The sequence below is a fragment of the Oncorhynchus nerka genome, linkage group LG15 (genome assembly GCF_034236695.1).
Source record: "Oncorhynchus nerka isolate Pitt River linkage group LG15, Oner_Uvic_2.0, whole genome shotgun sequence".
Taxonomy (NCBI): domain Eukaryota; kingdom Metazoa; phylum Chordata; class Actinopteri; order Salmoniformes; family Salmonidae; genus Oncorhynchus; species Oncorhynchus nerka.
This window is the reverse complement of record NC_088410.1, coordinates 38,422,780-38,444,364: the sequence shown is the minus strand read 5'-3', so window position 1 is coordinate 38,444,364 and position 21,585 is coordinate 38,422,780. Positions and strand designations below refer to the sequence as shown.

The window sequence follows — 21,585 nt, the reverse complement described above, 5'->3', positions numbered from 1 at the left end:
AGGGTTTTCATTTGTATGCTGGTGACATGATGATCGGTGACTGGCTGCCAATAAACAAATTCAAATTCTCGCATTGTATCTACGAGCTGTTGGCTATAGCGCACGTGCCAAGACCAGAGTGGGCACATTTGCTAGTTATCATGGACCTTACGTGCCAAAACCATCGACAGAGTTAATTAAGGATCGAACCCTTCCCCCCCCCCCCCTCGCCTAAAATGACATAACCAAATCTAACTGCCTGTAGCTCAGGACCTGAAGCAAGGATATGCATATCTTTGATAACTTTTGAAAGGAAACACTTTGAAGTTTGTGGAAATGTTAAATTAATGTAGGAGAATATAACATTAGATCTGGTAAAAGAAAACACAAACCAAAAAAATATGCATAAAAAGGCCATAATATAATGCACTATTGCAGTTTAGATGTGTGTATGCAAAGTTTCAGATTAATCCAGTGAAGCATTGCAATACTGCACAAATTGTGTATCAAGTCTGCCCAAATGTGCCGAATTGGTCAATTAATACATTTTCAAGTACATAACTACAGAAAACATACAAAAATGATATGGTAACACAAAATGTAAGTTTACACACTCCCAGGAATGTCATACATGATGGATCATTGGCTTATACAGGTCTAGATGGCGAGGTGGGTGTGGAGCCAGAGACAGCAGGTGTTCAACCTGTCGAACCCAGTTCCTACATTTGAATATAAAGATAGTTTTATTTGATAAAATCCATGCTACATTTGAACTCTGGGACCCTCAGGATGACAAATCAGAGCAAGATTACTAAAGTATATTATTTACCTTCAGAGGTTATTGTATCAAACCAATTGCTGTGAAAAGTGTTTTGTTGTTGAGCACTCTCCTCAAACAATAGCATGGTACAAATTGGACAGTGCAGTTAGATTAACAAGAATTTAAGCTTTCTGCCCATATAAGACATGTCTATGTCCTGGAACGTTTGCTGTTGCTTACGTCATTCTAGTTAGTTGGCTTCAAACGTCCCGGTATAGGGACACCGATCCCATAGAGGTTAAAAATAGGATAGAAAAGCATAAACAGTTTTTTGTATTCAGTGAACGAACATTTAAACAACAAAATGTGTCGCTTGTTTCTGGGAACTCAAACTCCGCTTCTATGCCGCTCGGCTTCAAGGCTGTCTGACTACAAGCATGCTATATGCTTTCACTCAGCAAAAAGGTCGCTAACAGAATGCTTTCTTTGAGCACGGTGTAATCCAGTGTCATGGTTCATACCGCATCCTCATCCTGCACCAGGTCCCAAAGCAGCGTGTTGCCCTTCTTGCAGACGTTGTCCAGGTTGATGTCAGTCACGGCATGGCCAGAGTACTGGTGCTTGTGGACCTGCGGGCCTGCAGAGGAATAAAACACAGCCGCTGGTGAGAAAGAGAGCCATAATAAAAAAGGTTCAGTACAGATTTACACAACTGCTAAAATGTCATGCTAAAACAGTTGCAAGGATAACAACTGAAATCGAGTGACACTAAGAAAACAGCCATATAGACCGTCATACTCTCATGTTTACAGGTAGAAGTTTTTTTGTTTGTTTAGCAGACGCTATTATCCAGAGCGATTTACAATAGTGAGTGCATACATTTTCATACTGGTCCGCCGCGGGAATCGAACCCACAACCCTGGCGTTGCAAGCACCATGCTCTACCAACTGAGCTACACGGGATTAACTGATGGTGAAAGCGTTTGACTGGATAGACCCCACCAGATGACTAGTAGAACCATAACTACATGATTCTTGCTGCTGTAAACGGAGGCCTGTTATCGGTGTGCAATGAGTGGGTAAACCGTTCCGTGAGTGCGGTACTCCGTGAATTTTCCAACCACGATTTCTGGGAAACCTGGGAATTTGGGGTAAATTTAAGTAAATTCACAACCCTAGGTGCACCGTGCAGTGCAGCCTACCTTGCACCATGTGCTCGTGGTAGATAGAGGCCAGGTTGGGCAGGTGCTGCTGCAAGTGGGAGCTGAGCTCGGCGTGCGAGTTGATCTGCACCAGCTCCTCCTCACAGCCAGACTCCTCACCGTCAAAGTCGGCCATGTTCTTCTCCGACTTGGCGCTGATCTGGGAGCTGCTGCAGGACACGTCGTCTGCGCTCAGCATGTCGTCCACCATGTGCCTGGAGGATGATTCAACGTTAGAAGGGCAATGCATGTTGTCACTTGAATAAGCACAAGATTCATGTCGCAAGGAAAATAGTTCAATTTACACTGAGTGAAACAAACAGTTCTCTTTCCATGACAGACTGACCAGGTGAATCCAGGTGAAAACTACGATCAATTACTGTCACTTGTTAAATCCACTTCAAATCAGTGTAGATGAAAGGGAGGCGACATATTAAAGGATTTTGAAGCCTAGACAATTTAGACATGGATTGTGTATGTGTGCCATTGAGGGTTAATGTGCAAGACAAAACATTTAAGTGCCTTTGAATGGGGTATGGTAGGTGCTAGGCGCCCCATGTTGAGTGTGTCAAGAACTGCAACGTTGCTGGGTTTTTCACGCTCAACAGTTGCCCATGTGTATCAATGGTCCACCACCCAAAGGCCATCCAGTCAACTTGAAACAACTGTGGGAAGCATTGGAGTCAACATGGGCCAGCATCCCCGTGGAACGCTTTCGACACCTTGTAGGGTCCATGCCCCGACGAATTGAGGCTGTTCTGAGGGCAAAAGGGAGTGAAACTCAATATTAGGAAAGTGTTCCTAATGTTGTGTACACTCCGTGTATGTCTAGTTTCTTATGAACAAATGTAGAAATTATTGACGGGACACTTCTACACATCTATGCAACTACAGCCAACTCAACAGTCTATGGATGGTGTCAAGACTCATTTGGACGCAGACATAATTGCTCATAGATGGTCCTGATTCAACCTGTAAAATCGGCCACGGACAGTTTGTCTTAGTTGGGGTCTGTAGTTGGATAGAAGCCTTAAAAAAATAACCTTATCTCCCTAGGCAAATTGGCCAAACATAGAACATTGTGAAAGAGGCGATACAGAGAAGACACAGATTAGAGAAAAGAAAGCAAAGAGATTGTAACAGTCTTACCCTTCGTGGTGGTGGTGGTGGTGGTGATGGTGGGGCCCGATGAAGTGTCGGCAGTTGAAAAGCTCGTTGCCCATGACGTCCCCCAGGAAGTCCCCGGGGCAGGGCAGGCAGGTCTGCTCCTGGGGGCCGGGGGCCATTTGGGATGAGGGGCCTCCCATCTCTGAATGTTGTTGTTCGGGCCCCTCAGGCCGGGTTGAGCAGGCGTCCAGCATCCTCATGCGGCCCTCCATCGACGCCGTTACCATGCCGACGGCTGCTTCAGGGTTAAAGGGCAAACCTTTGTGTTTTGGTCCGTCTCCTGCCCCTCCTCTTTCGGCTCTGTCGCCCTGCTCCTCCACCAGCGCCTCGCCCGCTTTCCGCTTCCTGACTTCCAGCTGGTCCCGGGGCTCCTTCTGCGGGCTGCCCTCGGCCGCTACATCCCGGTTGTTCCCCTCTTCGTCCTCTTCATCGTCATCATCTTCGTCATCATCTTCATCATCTTCCTCATCATCTTCCTCCTTGAGGATCTCGCTGTCGGCCATGTCGTCAGAGTGCAGCTCGCTCCCGGGGCTTCCCGCTGACTGGCTTGCACGGCTGGAGCCCGCCTCGTTGCTGGAGCCCTCGCTGTGGCCACTGCTGCTGCCCGGCCCGCTGCTGCCCTCCTCCATGCTGTTGGCCGTCTCGTCCGAGCTGCCCTGCATCGACTCCTGGACGGGGAGGAGAGAGGAGACCGAATCAGTTCCAGTTAAACCAGCTATACAGCAGAACCACAAAACTTTTAATTTTTTACATGAAACCAGAAAAATGCTAATAAAATCGGGGATACTGACTTGGATTTGCTTTTTGATAAAAATGCAAAAAAGTTAGCAATTGGAGACGGTGGCTAGGCAAACAAAAAAAACAAGGCATGGATTGCTGAACAGTGCTGGAAAGTAACAGTTTGCTACTAACAGAAATTCCTATTAAATCTATTGAGAAAGTGCATCACTTGTTTCTCCAGCTAGAGAGTGTGAAAAGGGTACTAGAGTGCTGCTAACCTCTGTGTCAGAGAGTCTCTGCTGGCCCCGCTTGCTGCTGCCCATCATCTGCTCGTCCATCTCCATGTCGCTACCGCCGCTGTGGTGTGTGTCACTGTTGTCACTGCTGTCCGGGCTGGCCGCTGGGGAGCCTGGGTAGAGACGAGAAGCAGAGGCTTAATGCATCAGACACCGCATCTCACAAAACACTTCAGAATTCATAACGTAGTCTATATACCAGCAGATATGTTTAAGAGCCTATGTATCTAAGCAAGTGGTAAACCCTGGTTAGTAGGTTTTAAAGGATGTTCAAGCCTTTTGTTCCATCCCAGCACTAAAACACCTGATTCAACACCTTCATTAGTGCTGGACTGAACCAAAAACCAGCATACCCCTGCAACTCCATCGCACCGGAGTTGTCTACCACAAAGATAAAGAACATAGATCCCCTTGAAATACACACAGACAAACACAACAATCGTACCTTTCTTGTTGCCCATGGGGACGTTGGTGTTGAGCAGCGAGGCGAAGGAGCTCTGCTTGGAGAGCTGGGCCTTAGCGGACAGTGCGTTGTTCCACAGAGCCTTGATCAGCATGGAGGCCAGGTACAGGGTCTGAGGGAGGGAAGCAAGCATAGAATTACATACAGAATCACAATTATAGGATCTTTGTGGTGGGCAGGTGACCAAGACAAAGAGCAGCTCTGTTAGTTAAGACTGGGTGTATGTGACTATAAAGCTCCTTAAAGTAATCTGGAGATATCTAGATTAAATCACACTAAACATTTTAATTGTCCACTCCTTGCCATGGCCTAAAGTAACTAATCTGAGGTAATAACAGGCCGAGGACCATACCAGTCTCGCAATATCTTTTCCATATTTTTTTCCATCCGTGTTGCGTTTCCTTGCCACAATACTTAAGAGTATGGCGATACTGGCATGGTCCCGGACCTAGGTAATTCGTAGTCCTCATGTTCCATTGGGCACTCATGCTGTGTGGCGTGTGTGGGTACCTGTTCCGTGTGTGCGCTGGGGTGCAGGCCGGACACCAGGTTGAGGACATGGCGCAGCGGCACCGGGTCCAGGTTCTTGATGAGCGAGGGGAACAGGTCGTGGATGTAACGGCTACAGTGCTTCAGCTACATAATAATAGAGAGACAGGGTCGAGGAGTACATCAGTGAATAATGACACAAAAAAACAACTTTGCATTTCAATGAAATGAAAGCAAAACTATTTGGTAGAATATAGTAAAGAAAAGTGTAATATATGCATACAAACTCAAGAGTATGAGCGCTGCTCTAAGATTAGGTCCCTCAACTTGATTAAAGAGGCAAAATTGATCCAAAAAAATCAGCATTTCTACTCTGAGAAGCGTTTCTAGGTGATTTCTAGGCCCTGGTGTTTAGTGCCTAGTTACCTGAGCTGCGGCCCAGATGCAGTCCACATGCTGGGTGCTGAGCCTGCCCTCTGCGGCAAGGAAGTTCAGGATCACTTGGCACTGTTTAATTATCTGGAACGACAACAAAGACAAGCTCCTCATTAACAGGGAAGTTCAAACACAGATTACCTACTAAAATGTATTGGCTTACTGTAATAACGACTTGGAATGGGAAAACTCACCTCAATATGCAAATTTGGTCCAAATATATGCTCCACCACATTGTTGTTGATTAGCCAGTCAGCTAGTTCCTTGGCTATTGACCTGGAGGGACAGTTTGAGGTACGATGCTTTAACGGTCCGTGACGCAGTGCTAACTCAACTCAATCGACATGCGTTTCATCGTAAAAAAAGAATGGACTATTGACTTAGGTTTCATTGTAAAAATCAACTCAATTGACTTACGTTTCGGTGTCGGATACCAGAGACTCATTATTACAGACGTCGTTGAAGGTGTGTAGCTGATTCTGTGGGGAGAAAAGGAGAATAAACATGTAATGAATTATGTATGCATGTACACACCAGTGTACTTCATCCCTTTATCGAGCCATTGACCCTAGAGTAAAAGTCTCAGTCACAGTAAACTGAAAGTCCTAGTGGAGCATTAATAAAGTATACACGTCAAAGTGTTTGTGTCAAAAACAAAACAGCGGTCACAATGTTCCTTGCGGTAACCCGGGCCTAGACTCCCAAAGAGCAAGCAACACAGCAGTGTGTGAGAGTGGGTGCATGCGCCTCGTGGCGCACGTGCGAGTCTCACAGTGATTTGGCTGAGGCCGGCCAGCCTCATGGTGAGCGTGGGGGACATGAAGTATTTGAAGGCCAGGTCCAGGCTCTCCTTGTCGAAGCACAGTGCGCTGTCCAGCGGCTCCTTCACCGTGCTCCACATCAGGTCGGCCATGTTGCGTGCAGCGCTCTGACGGAGCTCCTGGTCCGACAGCTTGCACAGGTACCTGGGGAGGGACACATTTGGAAATAAGTTATTTGTGAAATGAGACAACTTTATTTAAACCAGGAAGTCCCTTTGTTAGGAAATAATTTTATTTGTTCTGTTTAATTTTAAAGTACGTTTCTCTCAAGTGTGTTTCTGGAGACGACACGGTAGACAGGTTGGACATAATGACTGGACGAACTAAACAGTCAGGACTAAGTGTTTGGCATCTATCGAGGCTGGCTGAAACACTCAGATGAGAAGCACTTTGATAAGCTACTGAGAAAAACCATGACAATAGTTGGCTGCAACGAGAATCTACGGTCTCCGCGATCAATAAGATACAGTATGTATCTTTTTAATAACTTCTGAGAAAACAAACATTTTGCTCAATTCAGCAGGAAGGAGTGATACGCTATAAGGTGGAATGGCACTGGAGCCAAGAAGTCACATTTCATCATTCTTCTTAGACAAAGGACCAAAATGAGTAAGGAATGTTCCATTTGGATATCAGGACCAGTTCATTCAGCCCACCCAGGTCACATGACAGAGGTGCGGCGAGGCCTGCGAGCTGTCTGGCTGCTCCAAGGTCATGTGAGGAGAAGCTGACTGGAGCATTGGCCACTGTTACCATGGCGAGGGAAGCTCTTCCTAGCAACACCAGTTGGTGGCACGGCAAGAGTGAAGCACACTACACCGACTGAGGGCTCTCAGCTGAAATTGCTTTCCATCCAGAAAAAAATATATACAGTCAAGTATCTGATTGAATTTTAGAAATCCAACTCAAATACAACAAAAATATGCATCCACTAAAGAGCATCCACTAAATTCAACCTTGATTTATGCTGATCGACTGCCAATATGCTGGATTACCCTATTTGCATAACGCCCTCCCTAATACTACATCCAATATTCAGGGGAGAATCTCTATCAAGTGCGTTTGATTGTGTGTTGGAAAGTGGTGGGCGAGTCGAACACAGCACTGTGTATCCAAATACAATATGCATTTCAAACAGCCCCTTGGGCCATTTCTGACGAGAGGAGCTTCAACTGCAACAGCAACTCCCCTCTCTCTGCCCCATTTTCTTATTCTCTTAGAATGACTGCAGAAAAAAAGCACTAAACAGCAGTACGGGATGCCATATTGTTGAGAGCTGTATTTGATGGGGGGGGAAACGTCATGACTAACAACCATTTTATTCAATAAATCATTTGTGATTCAATCTGTATTGATACATGCCTAATTAGGGATTTAAAGGCACTAGTGAAAACTCACTGGTAGTGAGACACTAATGAAGACCTAATTATCCTCACTCTGAAGTCCATACAGAGATTTCACCACGGAGTTTCATTGATATGTAGAGTGTGAACTTACCGTATTACATACGTGCGGAACGGTATGATGTGCTGCATAACGGCAGGAATGTGCAACCATATTCGGATCTGTGTGTGGAGAGAAAAAACAGATTTTGAATCAGACTGACATCCCTTGAGATGTGTGAGAAGCAGTGGAGAACAGAAAAACAGATGCCACTTTAACAGAGCTGGCTGACAACTGATTATTCACTGCAATTACTGACGGAGAGAGCAACTAAACAGCTGTGCTATAACAAAAACTGCATCAGGAACATCTGCATACATGTGGCTCGGGAGATCGCGCTGAAACAGCATCTGGAGGTAGTGGTAAACATATCCAGGATAGATGTGTGTGTATATATATATATATAATGAGCGGTTGGGCTGGGCTGCAATGTTGGGTGGCTGGATCAACCCCTACTCACATTGGAGACGATGGTGATGAAGGCGTGGGCGATGGGGAAGGGCAGGCTCTCTGGCGTGCCTGACTCAAAGCAGTCCTTCATGAGCGACAGACCATGCTTGCCACAGAACAGGCACACGTAGCGCAGCAAGTGCAAGGGGACCTCCACATCCTGGTCACAGGAAAAAACAAGGTCAATACAACTTTATTGTCCACACAGATATGGAAAACTAACTTTGGCTTCATAACACACATCATAGTGGAAGAGACTAGCGTGATTGGTGCAACTCAATGGTTTCATACCCTCGTCACCTTTTGGTTTATAAGAACTATAGGTGAAAGGTGAAAGCAATATGGTGGCTGGACGTATACTGGGAATTCGCTTTCACTTCTCTAGTTCTTTCACACCATCTCAGATGAAGGAGAAGAGATGGCTTTTTTGCAGAATATTCAGGTCAAAGTATGAAGACCAGAGCTGGAATCATAGTGAACTCAGCAAAAAAAAGAAACGTCCCTTTTTCGGGACCCTGTCTTTCAAAGATAATTTGTAAAAATCCAAATACCTTCACCGATATTCATTGTAAAAGGGTTTAAACACTGTTTCCCATGCTTGTTCAATGAACCATAAACAATGAATGAGCATGCACCTGTGGAACGGTCATTAAGACCGCTTACAGACGGTAGGCAATTAAGGTCACAGTCATGAAAACTTAGGACACTAAAGAGTCCTTTCTACTGACTGAAAAACACTAAAAGAAATATGCCCAGGGTCCCTGCTCATCTGCGTGAATGTGCCTTAGGCCTGCTGCACGGAGGCATGAGGACTGCAGATGTGGCCAGGGCAATAAATTGCAATGTCCGTACTGTGAGACGCCTAAGACAGCGCTACAGGGAGGACAGCAAATCCTCGCAGTGGCAGACCACGTGTAACAACACCAGCATAGGATCGGTACATCCGAACATCACACCTGCGGGACAGGTACAGGACGACAACAACTGCCCGAGTTACACCAGGAATGCACAATCCCTCCATCAGTGCTCAGACTGTCCGCAATAGGCTGAGAGAGGCTGGACTGAGGGATTGTGCTAAGGTAGGTCTTCACCAGACATCACCGGCAACAATGTCGCCTATGGGCACAAACCCACCGTCGCTGGACCAGACAGGACTGGCAAAAAGTGCTCTTCACTGACGAGTAGCGGTTTTGTCTCACCAGGGGTGATGGTCGGATTCGCGATTATCGTCTAAGGAATGAGCGTTACACTGAGGCCTGTACTCTGGGGCGGGATCGATTTGGAGGTGGTGGGTCCTTCATGGTCTGGGGTGGTGTGTTACAGCATCATCAGACTGAGCTTGTTGTCATTGCAGGCAATTTCAACGCTGTGCATTACAGGGAAGACAACCACCTCCCTCATGTGGTACCCTTCCTGCAGGCTCATCCTGACATGACCCTCCAGCATGACAATGCCACAAGCCATACTGCTCGTTCTGTGCGTGATTTCCTGCAAGACAGGAATGTCAGTGTTTTGCCATGGCCAGTGAGGAGCCCGGATGTCAATCCCATTGACCACATCTGGGACCTGTTGGATCGGAGGGTGAGGGCTAGGGTCATTCTGCCCAGAAATGCCCGGGAACTTGCAGGTGCCTTGGTGGAAGAGTGGGGTAACATCTCTCAGCAAGAACTGGCAAATCTGGTGCAGTCCATGAGGAGGAGATGCACTGCAGTACTTAATGCAGCTGGTGGCCACACCAGATACTGACTGTTACTTTTGATTTTGTCACCCTTTTGTTCAGGGGCACATTATTCCATTTCTGTTAGTCAGTCACATGTCTGTGGAACTTCTTCAGTTTATGTCTCAGTTGCTGAATCTTGTAATGTTCATATAAATATTTACACATGCTAGGGTTGCTTAAAATAAACGCAGTTGACAGTGAGAGGACGTTTCTTTTTTGCTGAGTTTATATGAAATCTTTGAGCATTTGCTTTAGCCTGCCTGGTGTGCCAAATGAGTAGGGAGCATCATCAATAAGAGCATCGATGATGTCATTCCTACAGCGCCCGTACGTACATACTCCAACCAGAAGCCATGGATAAACGGCAACATCCGCACTGAGCTAAAGGGTAGAGATGCTGCTTTCAAGGAGTGGGACTCTAACCCGGACGCTTCTAAGAAATCTCACTATGCCCTCCGACGAACCATCAAACAGGCAATGCGTCAATACAGGACTAAGATTGAATCCTACTACACTGGCTCCGACGCTCGTCAGATGTGGCAGGGCTTGCGAACTATTACGGACTACAAAAGCTGCCCAGTGACACGAGTCTATCAGACGAGCTAAATTACTTCTATGCACGCTTCGAGGCAAGCAACACTGAAGCATGCATGAGAGCACCAGCTATTATAGACAAATGTGTGATCACGCTCAACGTAGCCGATGTGAGTGAGACCTTTAAACAGATCAACATTCACAAGGCTGCAGAGCCAGACGGATTACCAGGATGTGTCCAAAGCATGCGCTGACCAACTGGCAAGTGTCTTCCATTACATTTTCAACCTCTCCCTGTATGAGTCTGTAATACCAACATGTTTGAAGCAGACCACCATAGTCCCTGTGCCCAAGAACACCAAGGTAACCTGCCTGAACGAATACCAAAATGCATCACTCACATCTGCAGCCATGAAGTGCTTCAAAGGTGGGTCATGGCTCACATCCAACACCATTATCCCAGAAACCCTAGGCCCACTTCAAATTGCATACCGCCGCAACAGATCCACAGACGACGCAATCTCTATTGCACTCCACACTGCCCTTTCACACCTGGACAAAAGGAACACCTGCGCGAGAATACTATTCATTGACAACACCATAGTGGCCACAAAGCTCAACACTAAGCTCAGGACCCTGGGACTAAACACCTCCCTCTGCAACTGGATCCTGGACTTCCTGACGTGCCACCCCCAGGTGGTAAGGGTAGGTAACAACATATCTGTCACGCTGATCCTCAACACAGGGGCCCCTCAGGGATGCGTGCTCAGTTCCTCCTGTAGTCCCTGGTCACCCATGACTGCATGGTCAAGCATGACACCAAAACCATCAAATTTGTCGACAACACAAGTGGTAGGTCTGATCACCAACAACAATGAGAATCTATAGGGAGGAGGTCAGAGACCTGGCAGTGTGGTGCCAGGATAACAACCTCTCCCTCATGGTGATCAAGATATAGGAGATGATTGTGGACTACAGGAAAAGGAGGGCCGAGCATGTCCCCATTCTCATCGATGGGGCTGTAGTGGAGCAGGTTGAGAGCTTCAAGTTCCTTGGTGTCCACATCACCAACAAACTAACATGGTCCAAACACACCAAGACAGTCATGAAGATGGCATGAAAATACCTATTCCCCCTCAGGAAACTGAAAAGATTTGACATGGGTGCTCAGATCCTCAAAATGTTCTACAACTGCACCATCGAGAGCATGACTGGTTGCATCACCGCCTGGTACGGTAACTGCTCAGAATCCGACCGCAAGGCACCACCGAGGGTAGTGCGTACGGCCCAGTACATCACTGGGGCCACACTTCCAGCCATTCAGGACCTCTATACCAGGCGATGCATGGCTACCACAGCATTCTGCAGCGATACACCATCCCATCTTGTTTGTGCTTAGTGGGACTATAATTGTATTTTTCAACAGGACAATGACCCAACACCTCCAAGCTGTGGAAGGGCTATTTGACCAAGAAGGAGACGGATGGAGTGCTGCATCAGATAACCTGGCCTCCACAATCACACGACTTCAACATAATTGAGATGGTTTGGGATGAGTTGGACAGCAGATTGAAGGAAAAGCAGCCAACAAGTGCTCAGCATATGTGGGTACTCCTTCAAGAAAAGCATTCCTCATGAAGCTGGTTGAGAGAATGCCAAGAGTGTGCAAAGCAAAGGGCTACCTTGAAGAATCTCAAATATATTTTGATTTGTTTACAACATGATTCCATGTGTGTTATTTCATAGTGTTGATGTCTTCCCTATTATTCTACAATGTAGGAAATAGTTGTTTTTAAAAAATAAGAAAAACCCTGGAATGAGTAGGTGTGTCCAAACTTTTGACTGGTACTGTACTTATTACCTCAGCTAACCTGTGCTGCCGCACATTGACTCTGTACCGGTACCCCATGTATATAGCCTGCTATTTTATTGTCTCTCTAATTTTTTAAATATTTTTTTTACCTCAGTTAATTTGAGTAAATACTTTAAAACTGCATTGTTGGTTAAGGGCTTGTAAGTAAGCATTTCACTGTAAAGTCTACACCTCTTGTATTCGGCACATGTGACAAATACAATTTGATTTGAGTATTCCATTGGTTTTATTCCAGCTATGGAAGGTCAATTGAGCACAGAATACATTTTGAACTCCGGTCTGATGCAAACTATGAACTTTGTCCACTAGAAATATCCATTAAAATCCCATAAATGTTTAATACGGTGGAAAGGTATAAGCTGGGGAGTTATTAAATTAGCCCGAAACCGATTATTGTACTCTGGGGAAAGATAGACATCACTTGGAGGTGGAAATGAGCCTCAATTTAATAAAAACCCAAACTACACTGCAGACACATTTCACACCTCATGTGTACATTGGCCTGAAAAGCCACAAGAGGGACCTGAGATCAGTGTTTAGAGAGCCTTCTCCCTCAGTCTCTCCTGGTCCTAAAGGAAACATTTGTAATTAGAACCCTGAGGGAGAACTGTTCTAGGACCTATTGTTAACCAAATCTACACCAAACCTCCTTGAGTGAAAACCCATTACAACAACCTGGGAAGAGTGTTCAGAGTCCTGCCTCCCTACTCTCCCAGTCCTAAATGGGACACGGCTGTTGGGCATGCCACTTTTCAAGCAGCTTCCCATTAAAATATAAATAGACCCAAGATGTCATGAACCACTGATATGAGTAACATGACCACAGGAGAGAGAAGAGGGGACTAGGAGGAGATTGGTGATTGGTCAAACAGGCAGACCACACATTAAGACATGGGCCTTTGCTTCAAAGGACTGGATGACGTAGGATGCGTACCAAATGGCACCCTATTCCCTATATAGTGCAGTACTTTTGACCAGAGCCATACGGGCCCGGGTCAAACGTAATGCACGGTGAAGGGAATAGGGTGCAATTTAAGAGACGTAGATGTCGCTGTAAAGAGTTGGACCCGACACAAAGCGACAATCAGGCGGATCGAGTATTGTGTTTTTGGACGAAACAGTGGAGTCGTAAAAACAAAGAGGGCGGAGGAGTCCTTACATTCATGTCGCAGAAGGAGCCGAGGATATTGCTTTCATGAGCAGAGATGTCCTGGAAAAAGGACACAAAGAAAGTATGACGAGTATATTGTATACTGAGAAATGTTAGAGAACATTTAAGAACAAGTATTAAGTACACCATGGAGATAAATGCTGATATACTGAATCCATAATTGAGTTGTGTGTATGGGTCCATGTTACGCTTTTACCTCTACGGTGCAGTGTGCGGTACATATTATAACATTACTGCTTTGGTGGGATGGGTGTTGTGTCGGGGGAAACACGTTATTCTATTACCTCTACAGTGGGGATCGATTATGTATTGTATCAGGGTGTGTCAGTCCATTACCTCTATGGTGGGGTGGGTGTTGTGTTTGTAAGCCGTGTACAGGGGGAACTGAATCTGGAAGATCTTGGCGGCGCAGAGCAGCAGCTTCTCCCGGTCCTCGGTGCTCCACGAGTCAAACATGTCCTCGTGGGCCTGGCAGTCCGTACTGCTGCTAGTTACAGCCTCAGACGCCCCAATACCACTACCACTTTCCCCTGGCTTGGGGGCCTCCTGCTGGGCCTGGCTCGTCCCCTGGACTGGGTTCTGGTTGTTGTTATTCTGGTTCTGCTCCGGTGCGTCCCCAGCGCCGTCCTCCTCTGCAGAGTCCCTCTCCACGTTCAGCGGCTCGTCCTCAACAGGCGAGGTGGGCGGTTGCTGGGGGTGTGGCCCTGCTCCAGTTATTCCACCCCCTCCCTCTCCTCGCCATTCTGTCCCTGGCCCCTCCGCGCCACCCGCAGCCCCGTCGTCGGTGACGCCCCGTTGGCTGGTGGTGCTGCAGAGGCGGTCTCTCAGGCTGGTGACCTGAGCGATGACCAGGTTGATGAGGGCGTAGACCAGCTGGTTGAACACCTCCAGGTGCTTGTACTCCTTGAAGCAGCATAGACATTGCCTGTGCAGGGAAAGGAGGGGAGGTGAGAGGGATTGTGTGAACTGCGAATCACGAAGACCCACCAGTGAGTAGCAGTCAACTCCTACTGGGGTCGCAGTTCGAGGCTGACTCATTCCATTTGGATGGTTAAGGAATCAAAACGTTTGGGAACCATAAAAAGGCAATGCACGGTCCACACTACAGTTAACTGTAGCTTCTGGAAGTGTTGGCCTCAACAACCAGCCATCTTTAGAGACTCCTCTATTGGCTCAATTCAATCAAACTTGCATTGAAGCGAATAAAGCATAGAAACATACTTTACTCCCCATATTCAAATAACATTGCAAGAGAAGCCTAGTTTTAGGTACTTGCAACAGAAAATATTCAGTTCTCTCGCTTTCTGAATAAGACATGTAAGTGGGCTTTAGTTGTCTGAACAAATATGCAGAATACGCATTGTTGTGGAGGATTTAATTGAATGCAGCCCTTGGATCTATTTTGAGCTCTGTTTGTTCTCATGAATTCTGTTTCTTGTGACATTAACGTAATGTAAAACGCCTGTGACTATATTACTGGCCATCCTATTTTAGACATTCTTCCCCCCCACCATGTATTTTGATAAGACAGCAACCAATTAACACACATGACGGATCCCACTAATCAGAAACACAAAGAGAAGAATGCAAAACTAGAATCAACTTTCCCGGATCAGTCAAGCACTTTTGCCTGATCTCACAGGGAGTGGTAGAACAACTATGAAAGGTCAACAATTCCTCAAGGCTCTTCTCCGTGCAGGCACGAAAAACAAAGTTGTTAAACAACAATAAAACCACCACCAAGAGAGCCGAAAAATCTATTATTTATGACCCACTTGTCCTCTAGTGACCTTAGCTAGCCTACATGCTAAGCTACACCTAAAACACATTGGTTAGCCATTAGCGCTAGTAATACACAATGAATTTAATGGCTTCAGATAGACCTAGAGCTATCCAGGAGCAGACATCCTCCCCTTTTAAATATGAAGGAATAATGGTCTACGTTCCAAATGAAACCCTTTCCCCTACATAGTGGTCAAAAGAAGTGCACCTGGTCTAGAGTATTGCACTAAATAGGGAATAGGGCTCCATTTGGGACAAATACACTGAAGAATAATGAACGCGGGGAACAGAGGAGAGCGGGAGACTGACCTCTGGGTCCATGAGCTGATGTAGCTGAAGACTCGTAAAGCATGCTCCTTCTTCAGCTGTAGGCCCTCAGTGCTGTCTGCATCCGATACTGGAGAGGAGAGAGAGCAGACAAGGTGGTGAGTACAGTTCAATGTACATGGAAAATGCAAGTGTAGGACATGACCCTTGACACACACTGCTTGTTCAAAGGCTACTAGGCTATATGGTGGCCACAAGCTAGAGAATAGCACACATTGGAAGCTGAAATTGCAATTAAAATAGTTTAGGCATTATCAAAGACCGTTGAAAGTGGTTGACAGACACTTCGCTACAACAACAAATATATTTCTGGGAAGCGCAATGCCAACGATCCTTTGGTCAACAGGAGAACAGAGATGATCCTCTCTACTCTGGATGGGAGACTGACCCATGGAAGTCTCAAGCCTCTGGTAAGAAACGTGCCTCGGCACCACATTAGCTCGGGGACAGGCAAGGCTTCCCATTACCGACAACTGACGGTTAACTCCCCACCAACAGGCCTTCCAAAGCAGCATTGGCTTGTACTACAGGCTAAAGTCAGCTACTGTATCATGCGTTGGTGATTAGGGATGGGGGTAGAAATCATTTCATTATTTGAATAGTATCATACATTTGTCTGTATCTGGATATTTGAAATAAACGTAAGTTTTTAACCTGAGCACTGTTGCGCGAAATTGAGGCTGGCGCTCTATTGCTGCTTGGAGATGCTGGTGAGAGGTCATGTCTACACTTGACACATACATGCGACTACTGCTATCAGAACACGAAGATCGCATTGAAAAGTCACTTTGTGGTCTGATTGTGGTCAGATCTGACTGTCCACTTCAGGAGTTGGTCAGGGATGCATTGTGTTTAGATGTATCCTAAGTTTGGATGTAAACAGGCTACCGAAATCGCAGAGTGGACGATAATATCAGCAAGCACTCCTCCCACAAGTCCCCAGAAAATGTGTGTTTTGGAACAGAGAGGCACCTCGGTTAGCTGGCTAGTTAGCTACTGCCATCAGTTGTTGTTTTATCATATTTAGCCTATTCCACGATTTTTAGAATGCATACTGGCATTTGAATAAAGCGCAGGAAAAGTCCATTCAGACACACTGTGGACACCGTAGACACGTTTAAATCTAGGTGTAGGCACATGACATGGGGCATGTCATAACTTCATTGAAAAGTTGATTTTATTCAATTAATCAATTGAAATGTCATGGACCTTATTTTTAGCAATGTTACATGGATATTTTCATTGAGAAAAGGCCTGTATTTTAAAATAGGTCTATATATTTTCTTGCTGCAAAAATTAATACCCCCAAATACTCTTATACTAACGTCCTTTAAGATATTTGTATAACCATGCACATCCCTTTTGGTGACACACAAGCACACACACACACAGTCTCAAAACAAAATGTAAGCAACGTGTGGGAGAAGGTGTGTCCAATGGAAGGTTATTGCGGTGTCAAAAGTTCAGCTCTAACTTTTCTGTGGAAAGTGCCGCATTGCCTTTATTATTCAGCAACCCCAAAGCACTTGTGTCTTTCACAAAGTCAACGGTGTAAATGAAAGATGTGACTCTGGGAAGGCTGCATTTGTGATCATCATTTTCATCTGCACCCACCCATCAACCACAGGTCTTTGTTGTTGTACCGGCACCCTATTTTCTGCTCTCAGAACAAAAAGAGAAAATGGACCATATTAACATATTGGCCAACATGCCAAGACTACGAACAGGAAAAGCAAAAGGACACAGTGATGAAAGCGTTAGCCGACACACAAAATGACTTAGCCCACATATTAAAGGCTTTTTAACTTACAAACCCACACGAGTGCTTTAAGTTAGATTTTTTTTTTATGCCACTATTGACATGTGTTATAATTTTTTATTTGGCTTTTCTAGTACTATCCAACGACAAGAGCACCTGTGGTTGTTTTGGAATACTTTAAGTGTTACTGCTACCTCTTTTTCTTCACTGCCAACTAAAAATTGGACTTAAGATATATTGCTAATGAAATAAACTATACAATGAATATTGCACATTATGTTGGAGGGAGAAGTATCATTAAAAAAAGGTACAAGCCTACATTCAAACTTTGTGACAAGAGACCCATTCCCATCAACAATTTCCATACCTGACTGACCTATGTCACATTCTTAACATGAATAGGGCCTAATAATAACCACTGTGACAATTGGAGTTGTGCCAAAACACTACCAACAGAAACAGAAAACAAAGTGGAACTTGTGTCTAGGTAAGTGGGTGTGTTCCTGAGATGAACAACAAACCAGCGCTCTAAAGTTCACCTTGCCCTGACCTAACTGTGTGTGCCTGCCTTAATTCCCTTTTTAACCACTTATTTTTTATCTTGGACTGGACTCTGCCAAAATTCCCAGCTCCCTTCATAAAACAATTCATGACATTGTGTTCGGTGGCCTGGACCAAAAACATTGCGATCATTCCCAGATAAGAGGATCTGGATATCCCAGCCATTGTTCTGACAGCAAAGCTTTGAGCTTATAACAAAAACATTAGAGAAGTAAAATAGACACTCAACTTCCTGTGTTGGTGGAAGCAACAGTTGGCTTTAGGTGCTGATCTAGGATCAGTTTGGCTTTTTACATCAATTGATTAGTGTTAGGCTAGGGGCGGGCAGGTGAACTGGTCCCAGTTCTATGCTCAAGGGCAACCTCTGCCTTGCTGGCCACAGTGCCAGACAGCATCTTAAAGCAGGTTATGTGGGGATTGACAATGGCAGCCACATGTTACGTTTACATTTCAGTAATTTAGCAGACGCTCTTATACTGAGCGACTTAAAGGAGCAATTCGCGCTAAGTGTCTTCTTCAAGGGGCCATCGACAGATATTTCACCTAGCTGACATGGGATTTGAACCAGTGACCTTTCGGTTACTGGCCCAACGCTCTTAACAGCTAGACTACTTGCCACCCTGCAGGCTTACTGGCACAGCATATTCAATAGCAGGTTGAAACCCTTCATTCCCTCAGTAAGTCACTCACTTCCCTTGCATGCATGCAGCCACACACAAAACATTCCCGGCTTCATGCAAAAGCTACAGCAAATTTGGGGTGAGGGGTCACCTGGTGAAAGCACACATGGGGCTGCCAGTCTCGCACCCTGGCGCTCTAGACAAGCCTGTCACAGGCAACAAGCCCCTCACACCTTCACTGGCGGGAGCCTGGTGCCGACAAACACACACACAGTGGTGTACTCGGTTTTGCTGAACAGAGAGACGACCCATCACAGGTAAAACAGCAGCTCTACTGTGAAAACTTACTACTGTGTAGCCTACTAGCCATTTCCAAAACTGTTGTTGATAGACATGCATGTGAGCCAGAGAGAGGGTGTTCGCTCAAAGACAAAAGGAAGCCCTTTTAGAACACTAGTGACATGGGCCTAATCCTCCACACACTTTAATAATACACTGATTATAGGCCAAATTAAATGCATGGAACATTTCAGTATGGCTACATTTATCTTTCCGTAATTTGCCTACAAACCACTAAATTAATCTGAGCACCTAAAGTGTCATCCTCATTGCTCATTTGAATAACAGATTTGGAGGGGGGGGTATCTTATATTCCATTAAATCTAGTTTATTTTAAATTTGTATTGACAGGATGAAAGAACCTTTGAGCTGCGCCATCATGATCCGCCTTTCAACAATAAGCAACCCACAACCACTTTACCATGTGGGCTTGGATATCCTCCCAAAACATGGAGACCATTTTAAACAAGATTACCCACCCCAAATCAAACGTTTAGACACTAATAGCAGACTGAAAATAGGTTTAAGACATAAGACATCCAAAACTAGCAAACAAGAATATTAAGATTTAAAATGCAAAAACCCCATGTTATGTATGACAAACAGCTCATATGGCATGAAGCAGGCAGGTAGCCTAGTGGTTAGAGCGTTGGACTATTAACTGAAAGGTTGCAAGATCGAATCCCCGAGTTGACAAGGTAACAATAATTCTGCCCCTGAACAAGGAAGAACGACCCACTGTTCAATGGCTTAGGGACCCACTAACTAGGCCATCATTGAAAATATGAATTTGTTCTTAACTGACTTGCCTAGTTAAATAAAGCACAACATACCAGGCAATGAGGCGGACTGTCAGCATTGCTACCATCACCAATACCTTCCCATGCACACTACACAAACCATTGCAATTTTATATATCTTTAACTGCGATGGAAACAATTGATGTAGCCCTAAAAAAATGGGCCTTTGTTTATTCGCTCCAACATCCCGTCGTGAAAGCAATATGGCCTAGTTAGCTAACGTTACCTCGGAGCTAGCAAATAATCTGTTCAAACGTTACTACTGTCAATTTTAATCGGAACTAGGAAATACATCTAATAGCATTCGTAGGCACATTTTATTTTGATTAAGAACAAGCTTATAGCTAGTTAGCTAACAAAAACGCTAATAGTCATAGTTAGCATTGGTTACATGCCTAGTTTGCTAGATGGCTTAATGTTTTTACGTAAAGAAACTAGTGAGTCCATATTACTTAGCTAACAATGCTAAACATTTGCTTGTAATCTTGCAAAAGTATATTATTACAGTGCGTGTGGCAAACCAAATATGAAAACGAATCCGTCCGTTTTGATGCCAGTTGACCACAGCTAGCTGGCTAGTCAGTGAGTTAACGTTTGTTAACGTTGGACAACTCGTTACTCAACGTGAAACGGACAAACATATCAACCAGACAGGCTAGCTAGCAAGAGCGAACACGCCTGCACAACATGCACCACTTTCACAACCACATCTCTCGCCTCCGACAAAAAAAGAGACATGCAATGTGTAACAAACATTTTATGGCCAAATACATATCAAACCACATTTCGACAGGCAGTTAACCAAAGTTACGTTAGATAGCTAACCAAGTTGCCATGCAAAGGCATCAGCCCAATCTAATTAGTTAGCTAACTAAGTTCATGATGTTCCGAATCTCGTCTAGCTAGCTAGCGAACTACTCAGGCATCTCCTTCATTATGCAGCGATTTGACAGAGACAGGCCTCAAAGTTGCAGAAAAGGTTCCATTTACATTCAGATCATTAATTCAAGACAAGGCCTTACGTTGGCAGCTGTCTGGTTAGTGGAGAACAACCAGGCACGACAGGGGTACGTACGATAGCTAGCTGTCCAGCTTCCCTCAGGTAGCCTGATTTAGCGAACGTTAGCTAGCATTAGGGGACCACTACGGCACTAAAACATGTAATAAAAATTGTTTACTTACTTTCATTTAAAACCTCCACCAGCTCGGCGCAGTTTTCACACATTGTTCATTAAAAAAATAACAAAGGAAAAGTGTAGTCAAACCATTGGAAATTGTTGATGGATACGAATTGTTGGCACCTGGTTGTTTTGGGGAAAGGCGCGATGTAGTGGTTAGTGAAGATTTGCTAATGCATTAAATCAATTAAGGGAGAGTAATTGATTCAGATTGCATTTGATACTAAATACCGTTGATAAAGTCAAAAAGTAAAAGGCATTAAGATACAGAGTCGAGTCAATCTCCAATCGGAGCGTTACTGGAGAGAGTAGATACGGCAGCCATATTGAAAAGGGGTGGGGGCACAGCGTGTTCATAATTCGTAACTTTCCGTTGTCTCCTTCGCCTTGTTCGACTTTTTCCGCTTGTCTCGCGGTTACTCCATCAGCAAGATACGTTTACAAATGGCGTTTCATTCACATACAGCAGGCAGGCAGACAAGAGAGCACCGGCCAGTATCCACTGAGGGTATTCGATTATCTGGCCCGGATTACCCCGATGAGGGAAGAATGCACCGGGTTAAAAGTGAATTAATTCGTCTTGGAACCGTGCTGCCTCCAGCGCGTGAGCCAGGTGGCCCGTCCAGTAATGAAAAGGATTCTGTTTTCACATGAATGTGATTGCTTTAGATTTTAAGAAACTTGATCGGCTTTCTC

The 21,585-nt window shown here is 45.2% G+C and overlaps 1 protein-coding gene and 1 non-coding gene across 2 annotated transcripts in view; both read right to left on the bottom strand.

Moving 5' to 3' along the window:
• LOC115103846 (ubiquitin carboxyl-terminal hydrolase 34-like) overlaps window positions 1-21,231 on the bottom strand; it is a 63,652-nt gene extending 42,421 nt beyond the window's left edge. The window contains 16 exon segments of the mRNA XM_065001570.1: window positions 1,261-1,376; window positions 1,942-2,156; window positions 3,091-3,776; window positions 4,107-4,237; window positions 4,570-4,699; window positions 5,098-5,223; window positions 5,503-5,595; window positions 5,706-5,787; window positions 5,929-5,990; window positions 6,284-6,476; window positions 7,830-7,897; window positions 8,236-8,385; window positions 13,512-13,562; window positions 13,860-14,448; window positions 15,615-15,702; window positions 20,894-21,231. Coding sequence (XP_064857642.1) covers window positions 1,261-1,376; window positions 1,942-2,156; window positions 3,091-3,776; window positions 4,107-4,237; window positions 4,570-4,699; window positions 5,098-5,223; window positions 5,503-5,595; window positions 5,706-5,787; window positions 5,929-5,990; window positions 6,284-6,476; window positions 7,830-7,897; window positions 8,236-8,385; window positions 13,512-13,562; window positions 13,860-14,448; window positions 15,615-15,702; window positions 20,894-20,936 — 2,823 coding nt within the window. The 5' untranslated portion in view covers window positions 20,937-21,231.
• On the bottom strand, window positions 1,622-1,702 carry trnaa-ugc (transfer RNA alanine (anticodon UGC)). The gene has a single exon. It is a non-coding gene; the product is annotated as a tRNA-Ala (tRNA).
• Window positions 21,232-21,585: the final 354 nt, after the last annotated feature.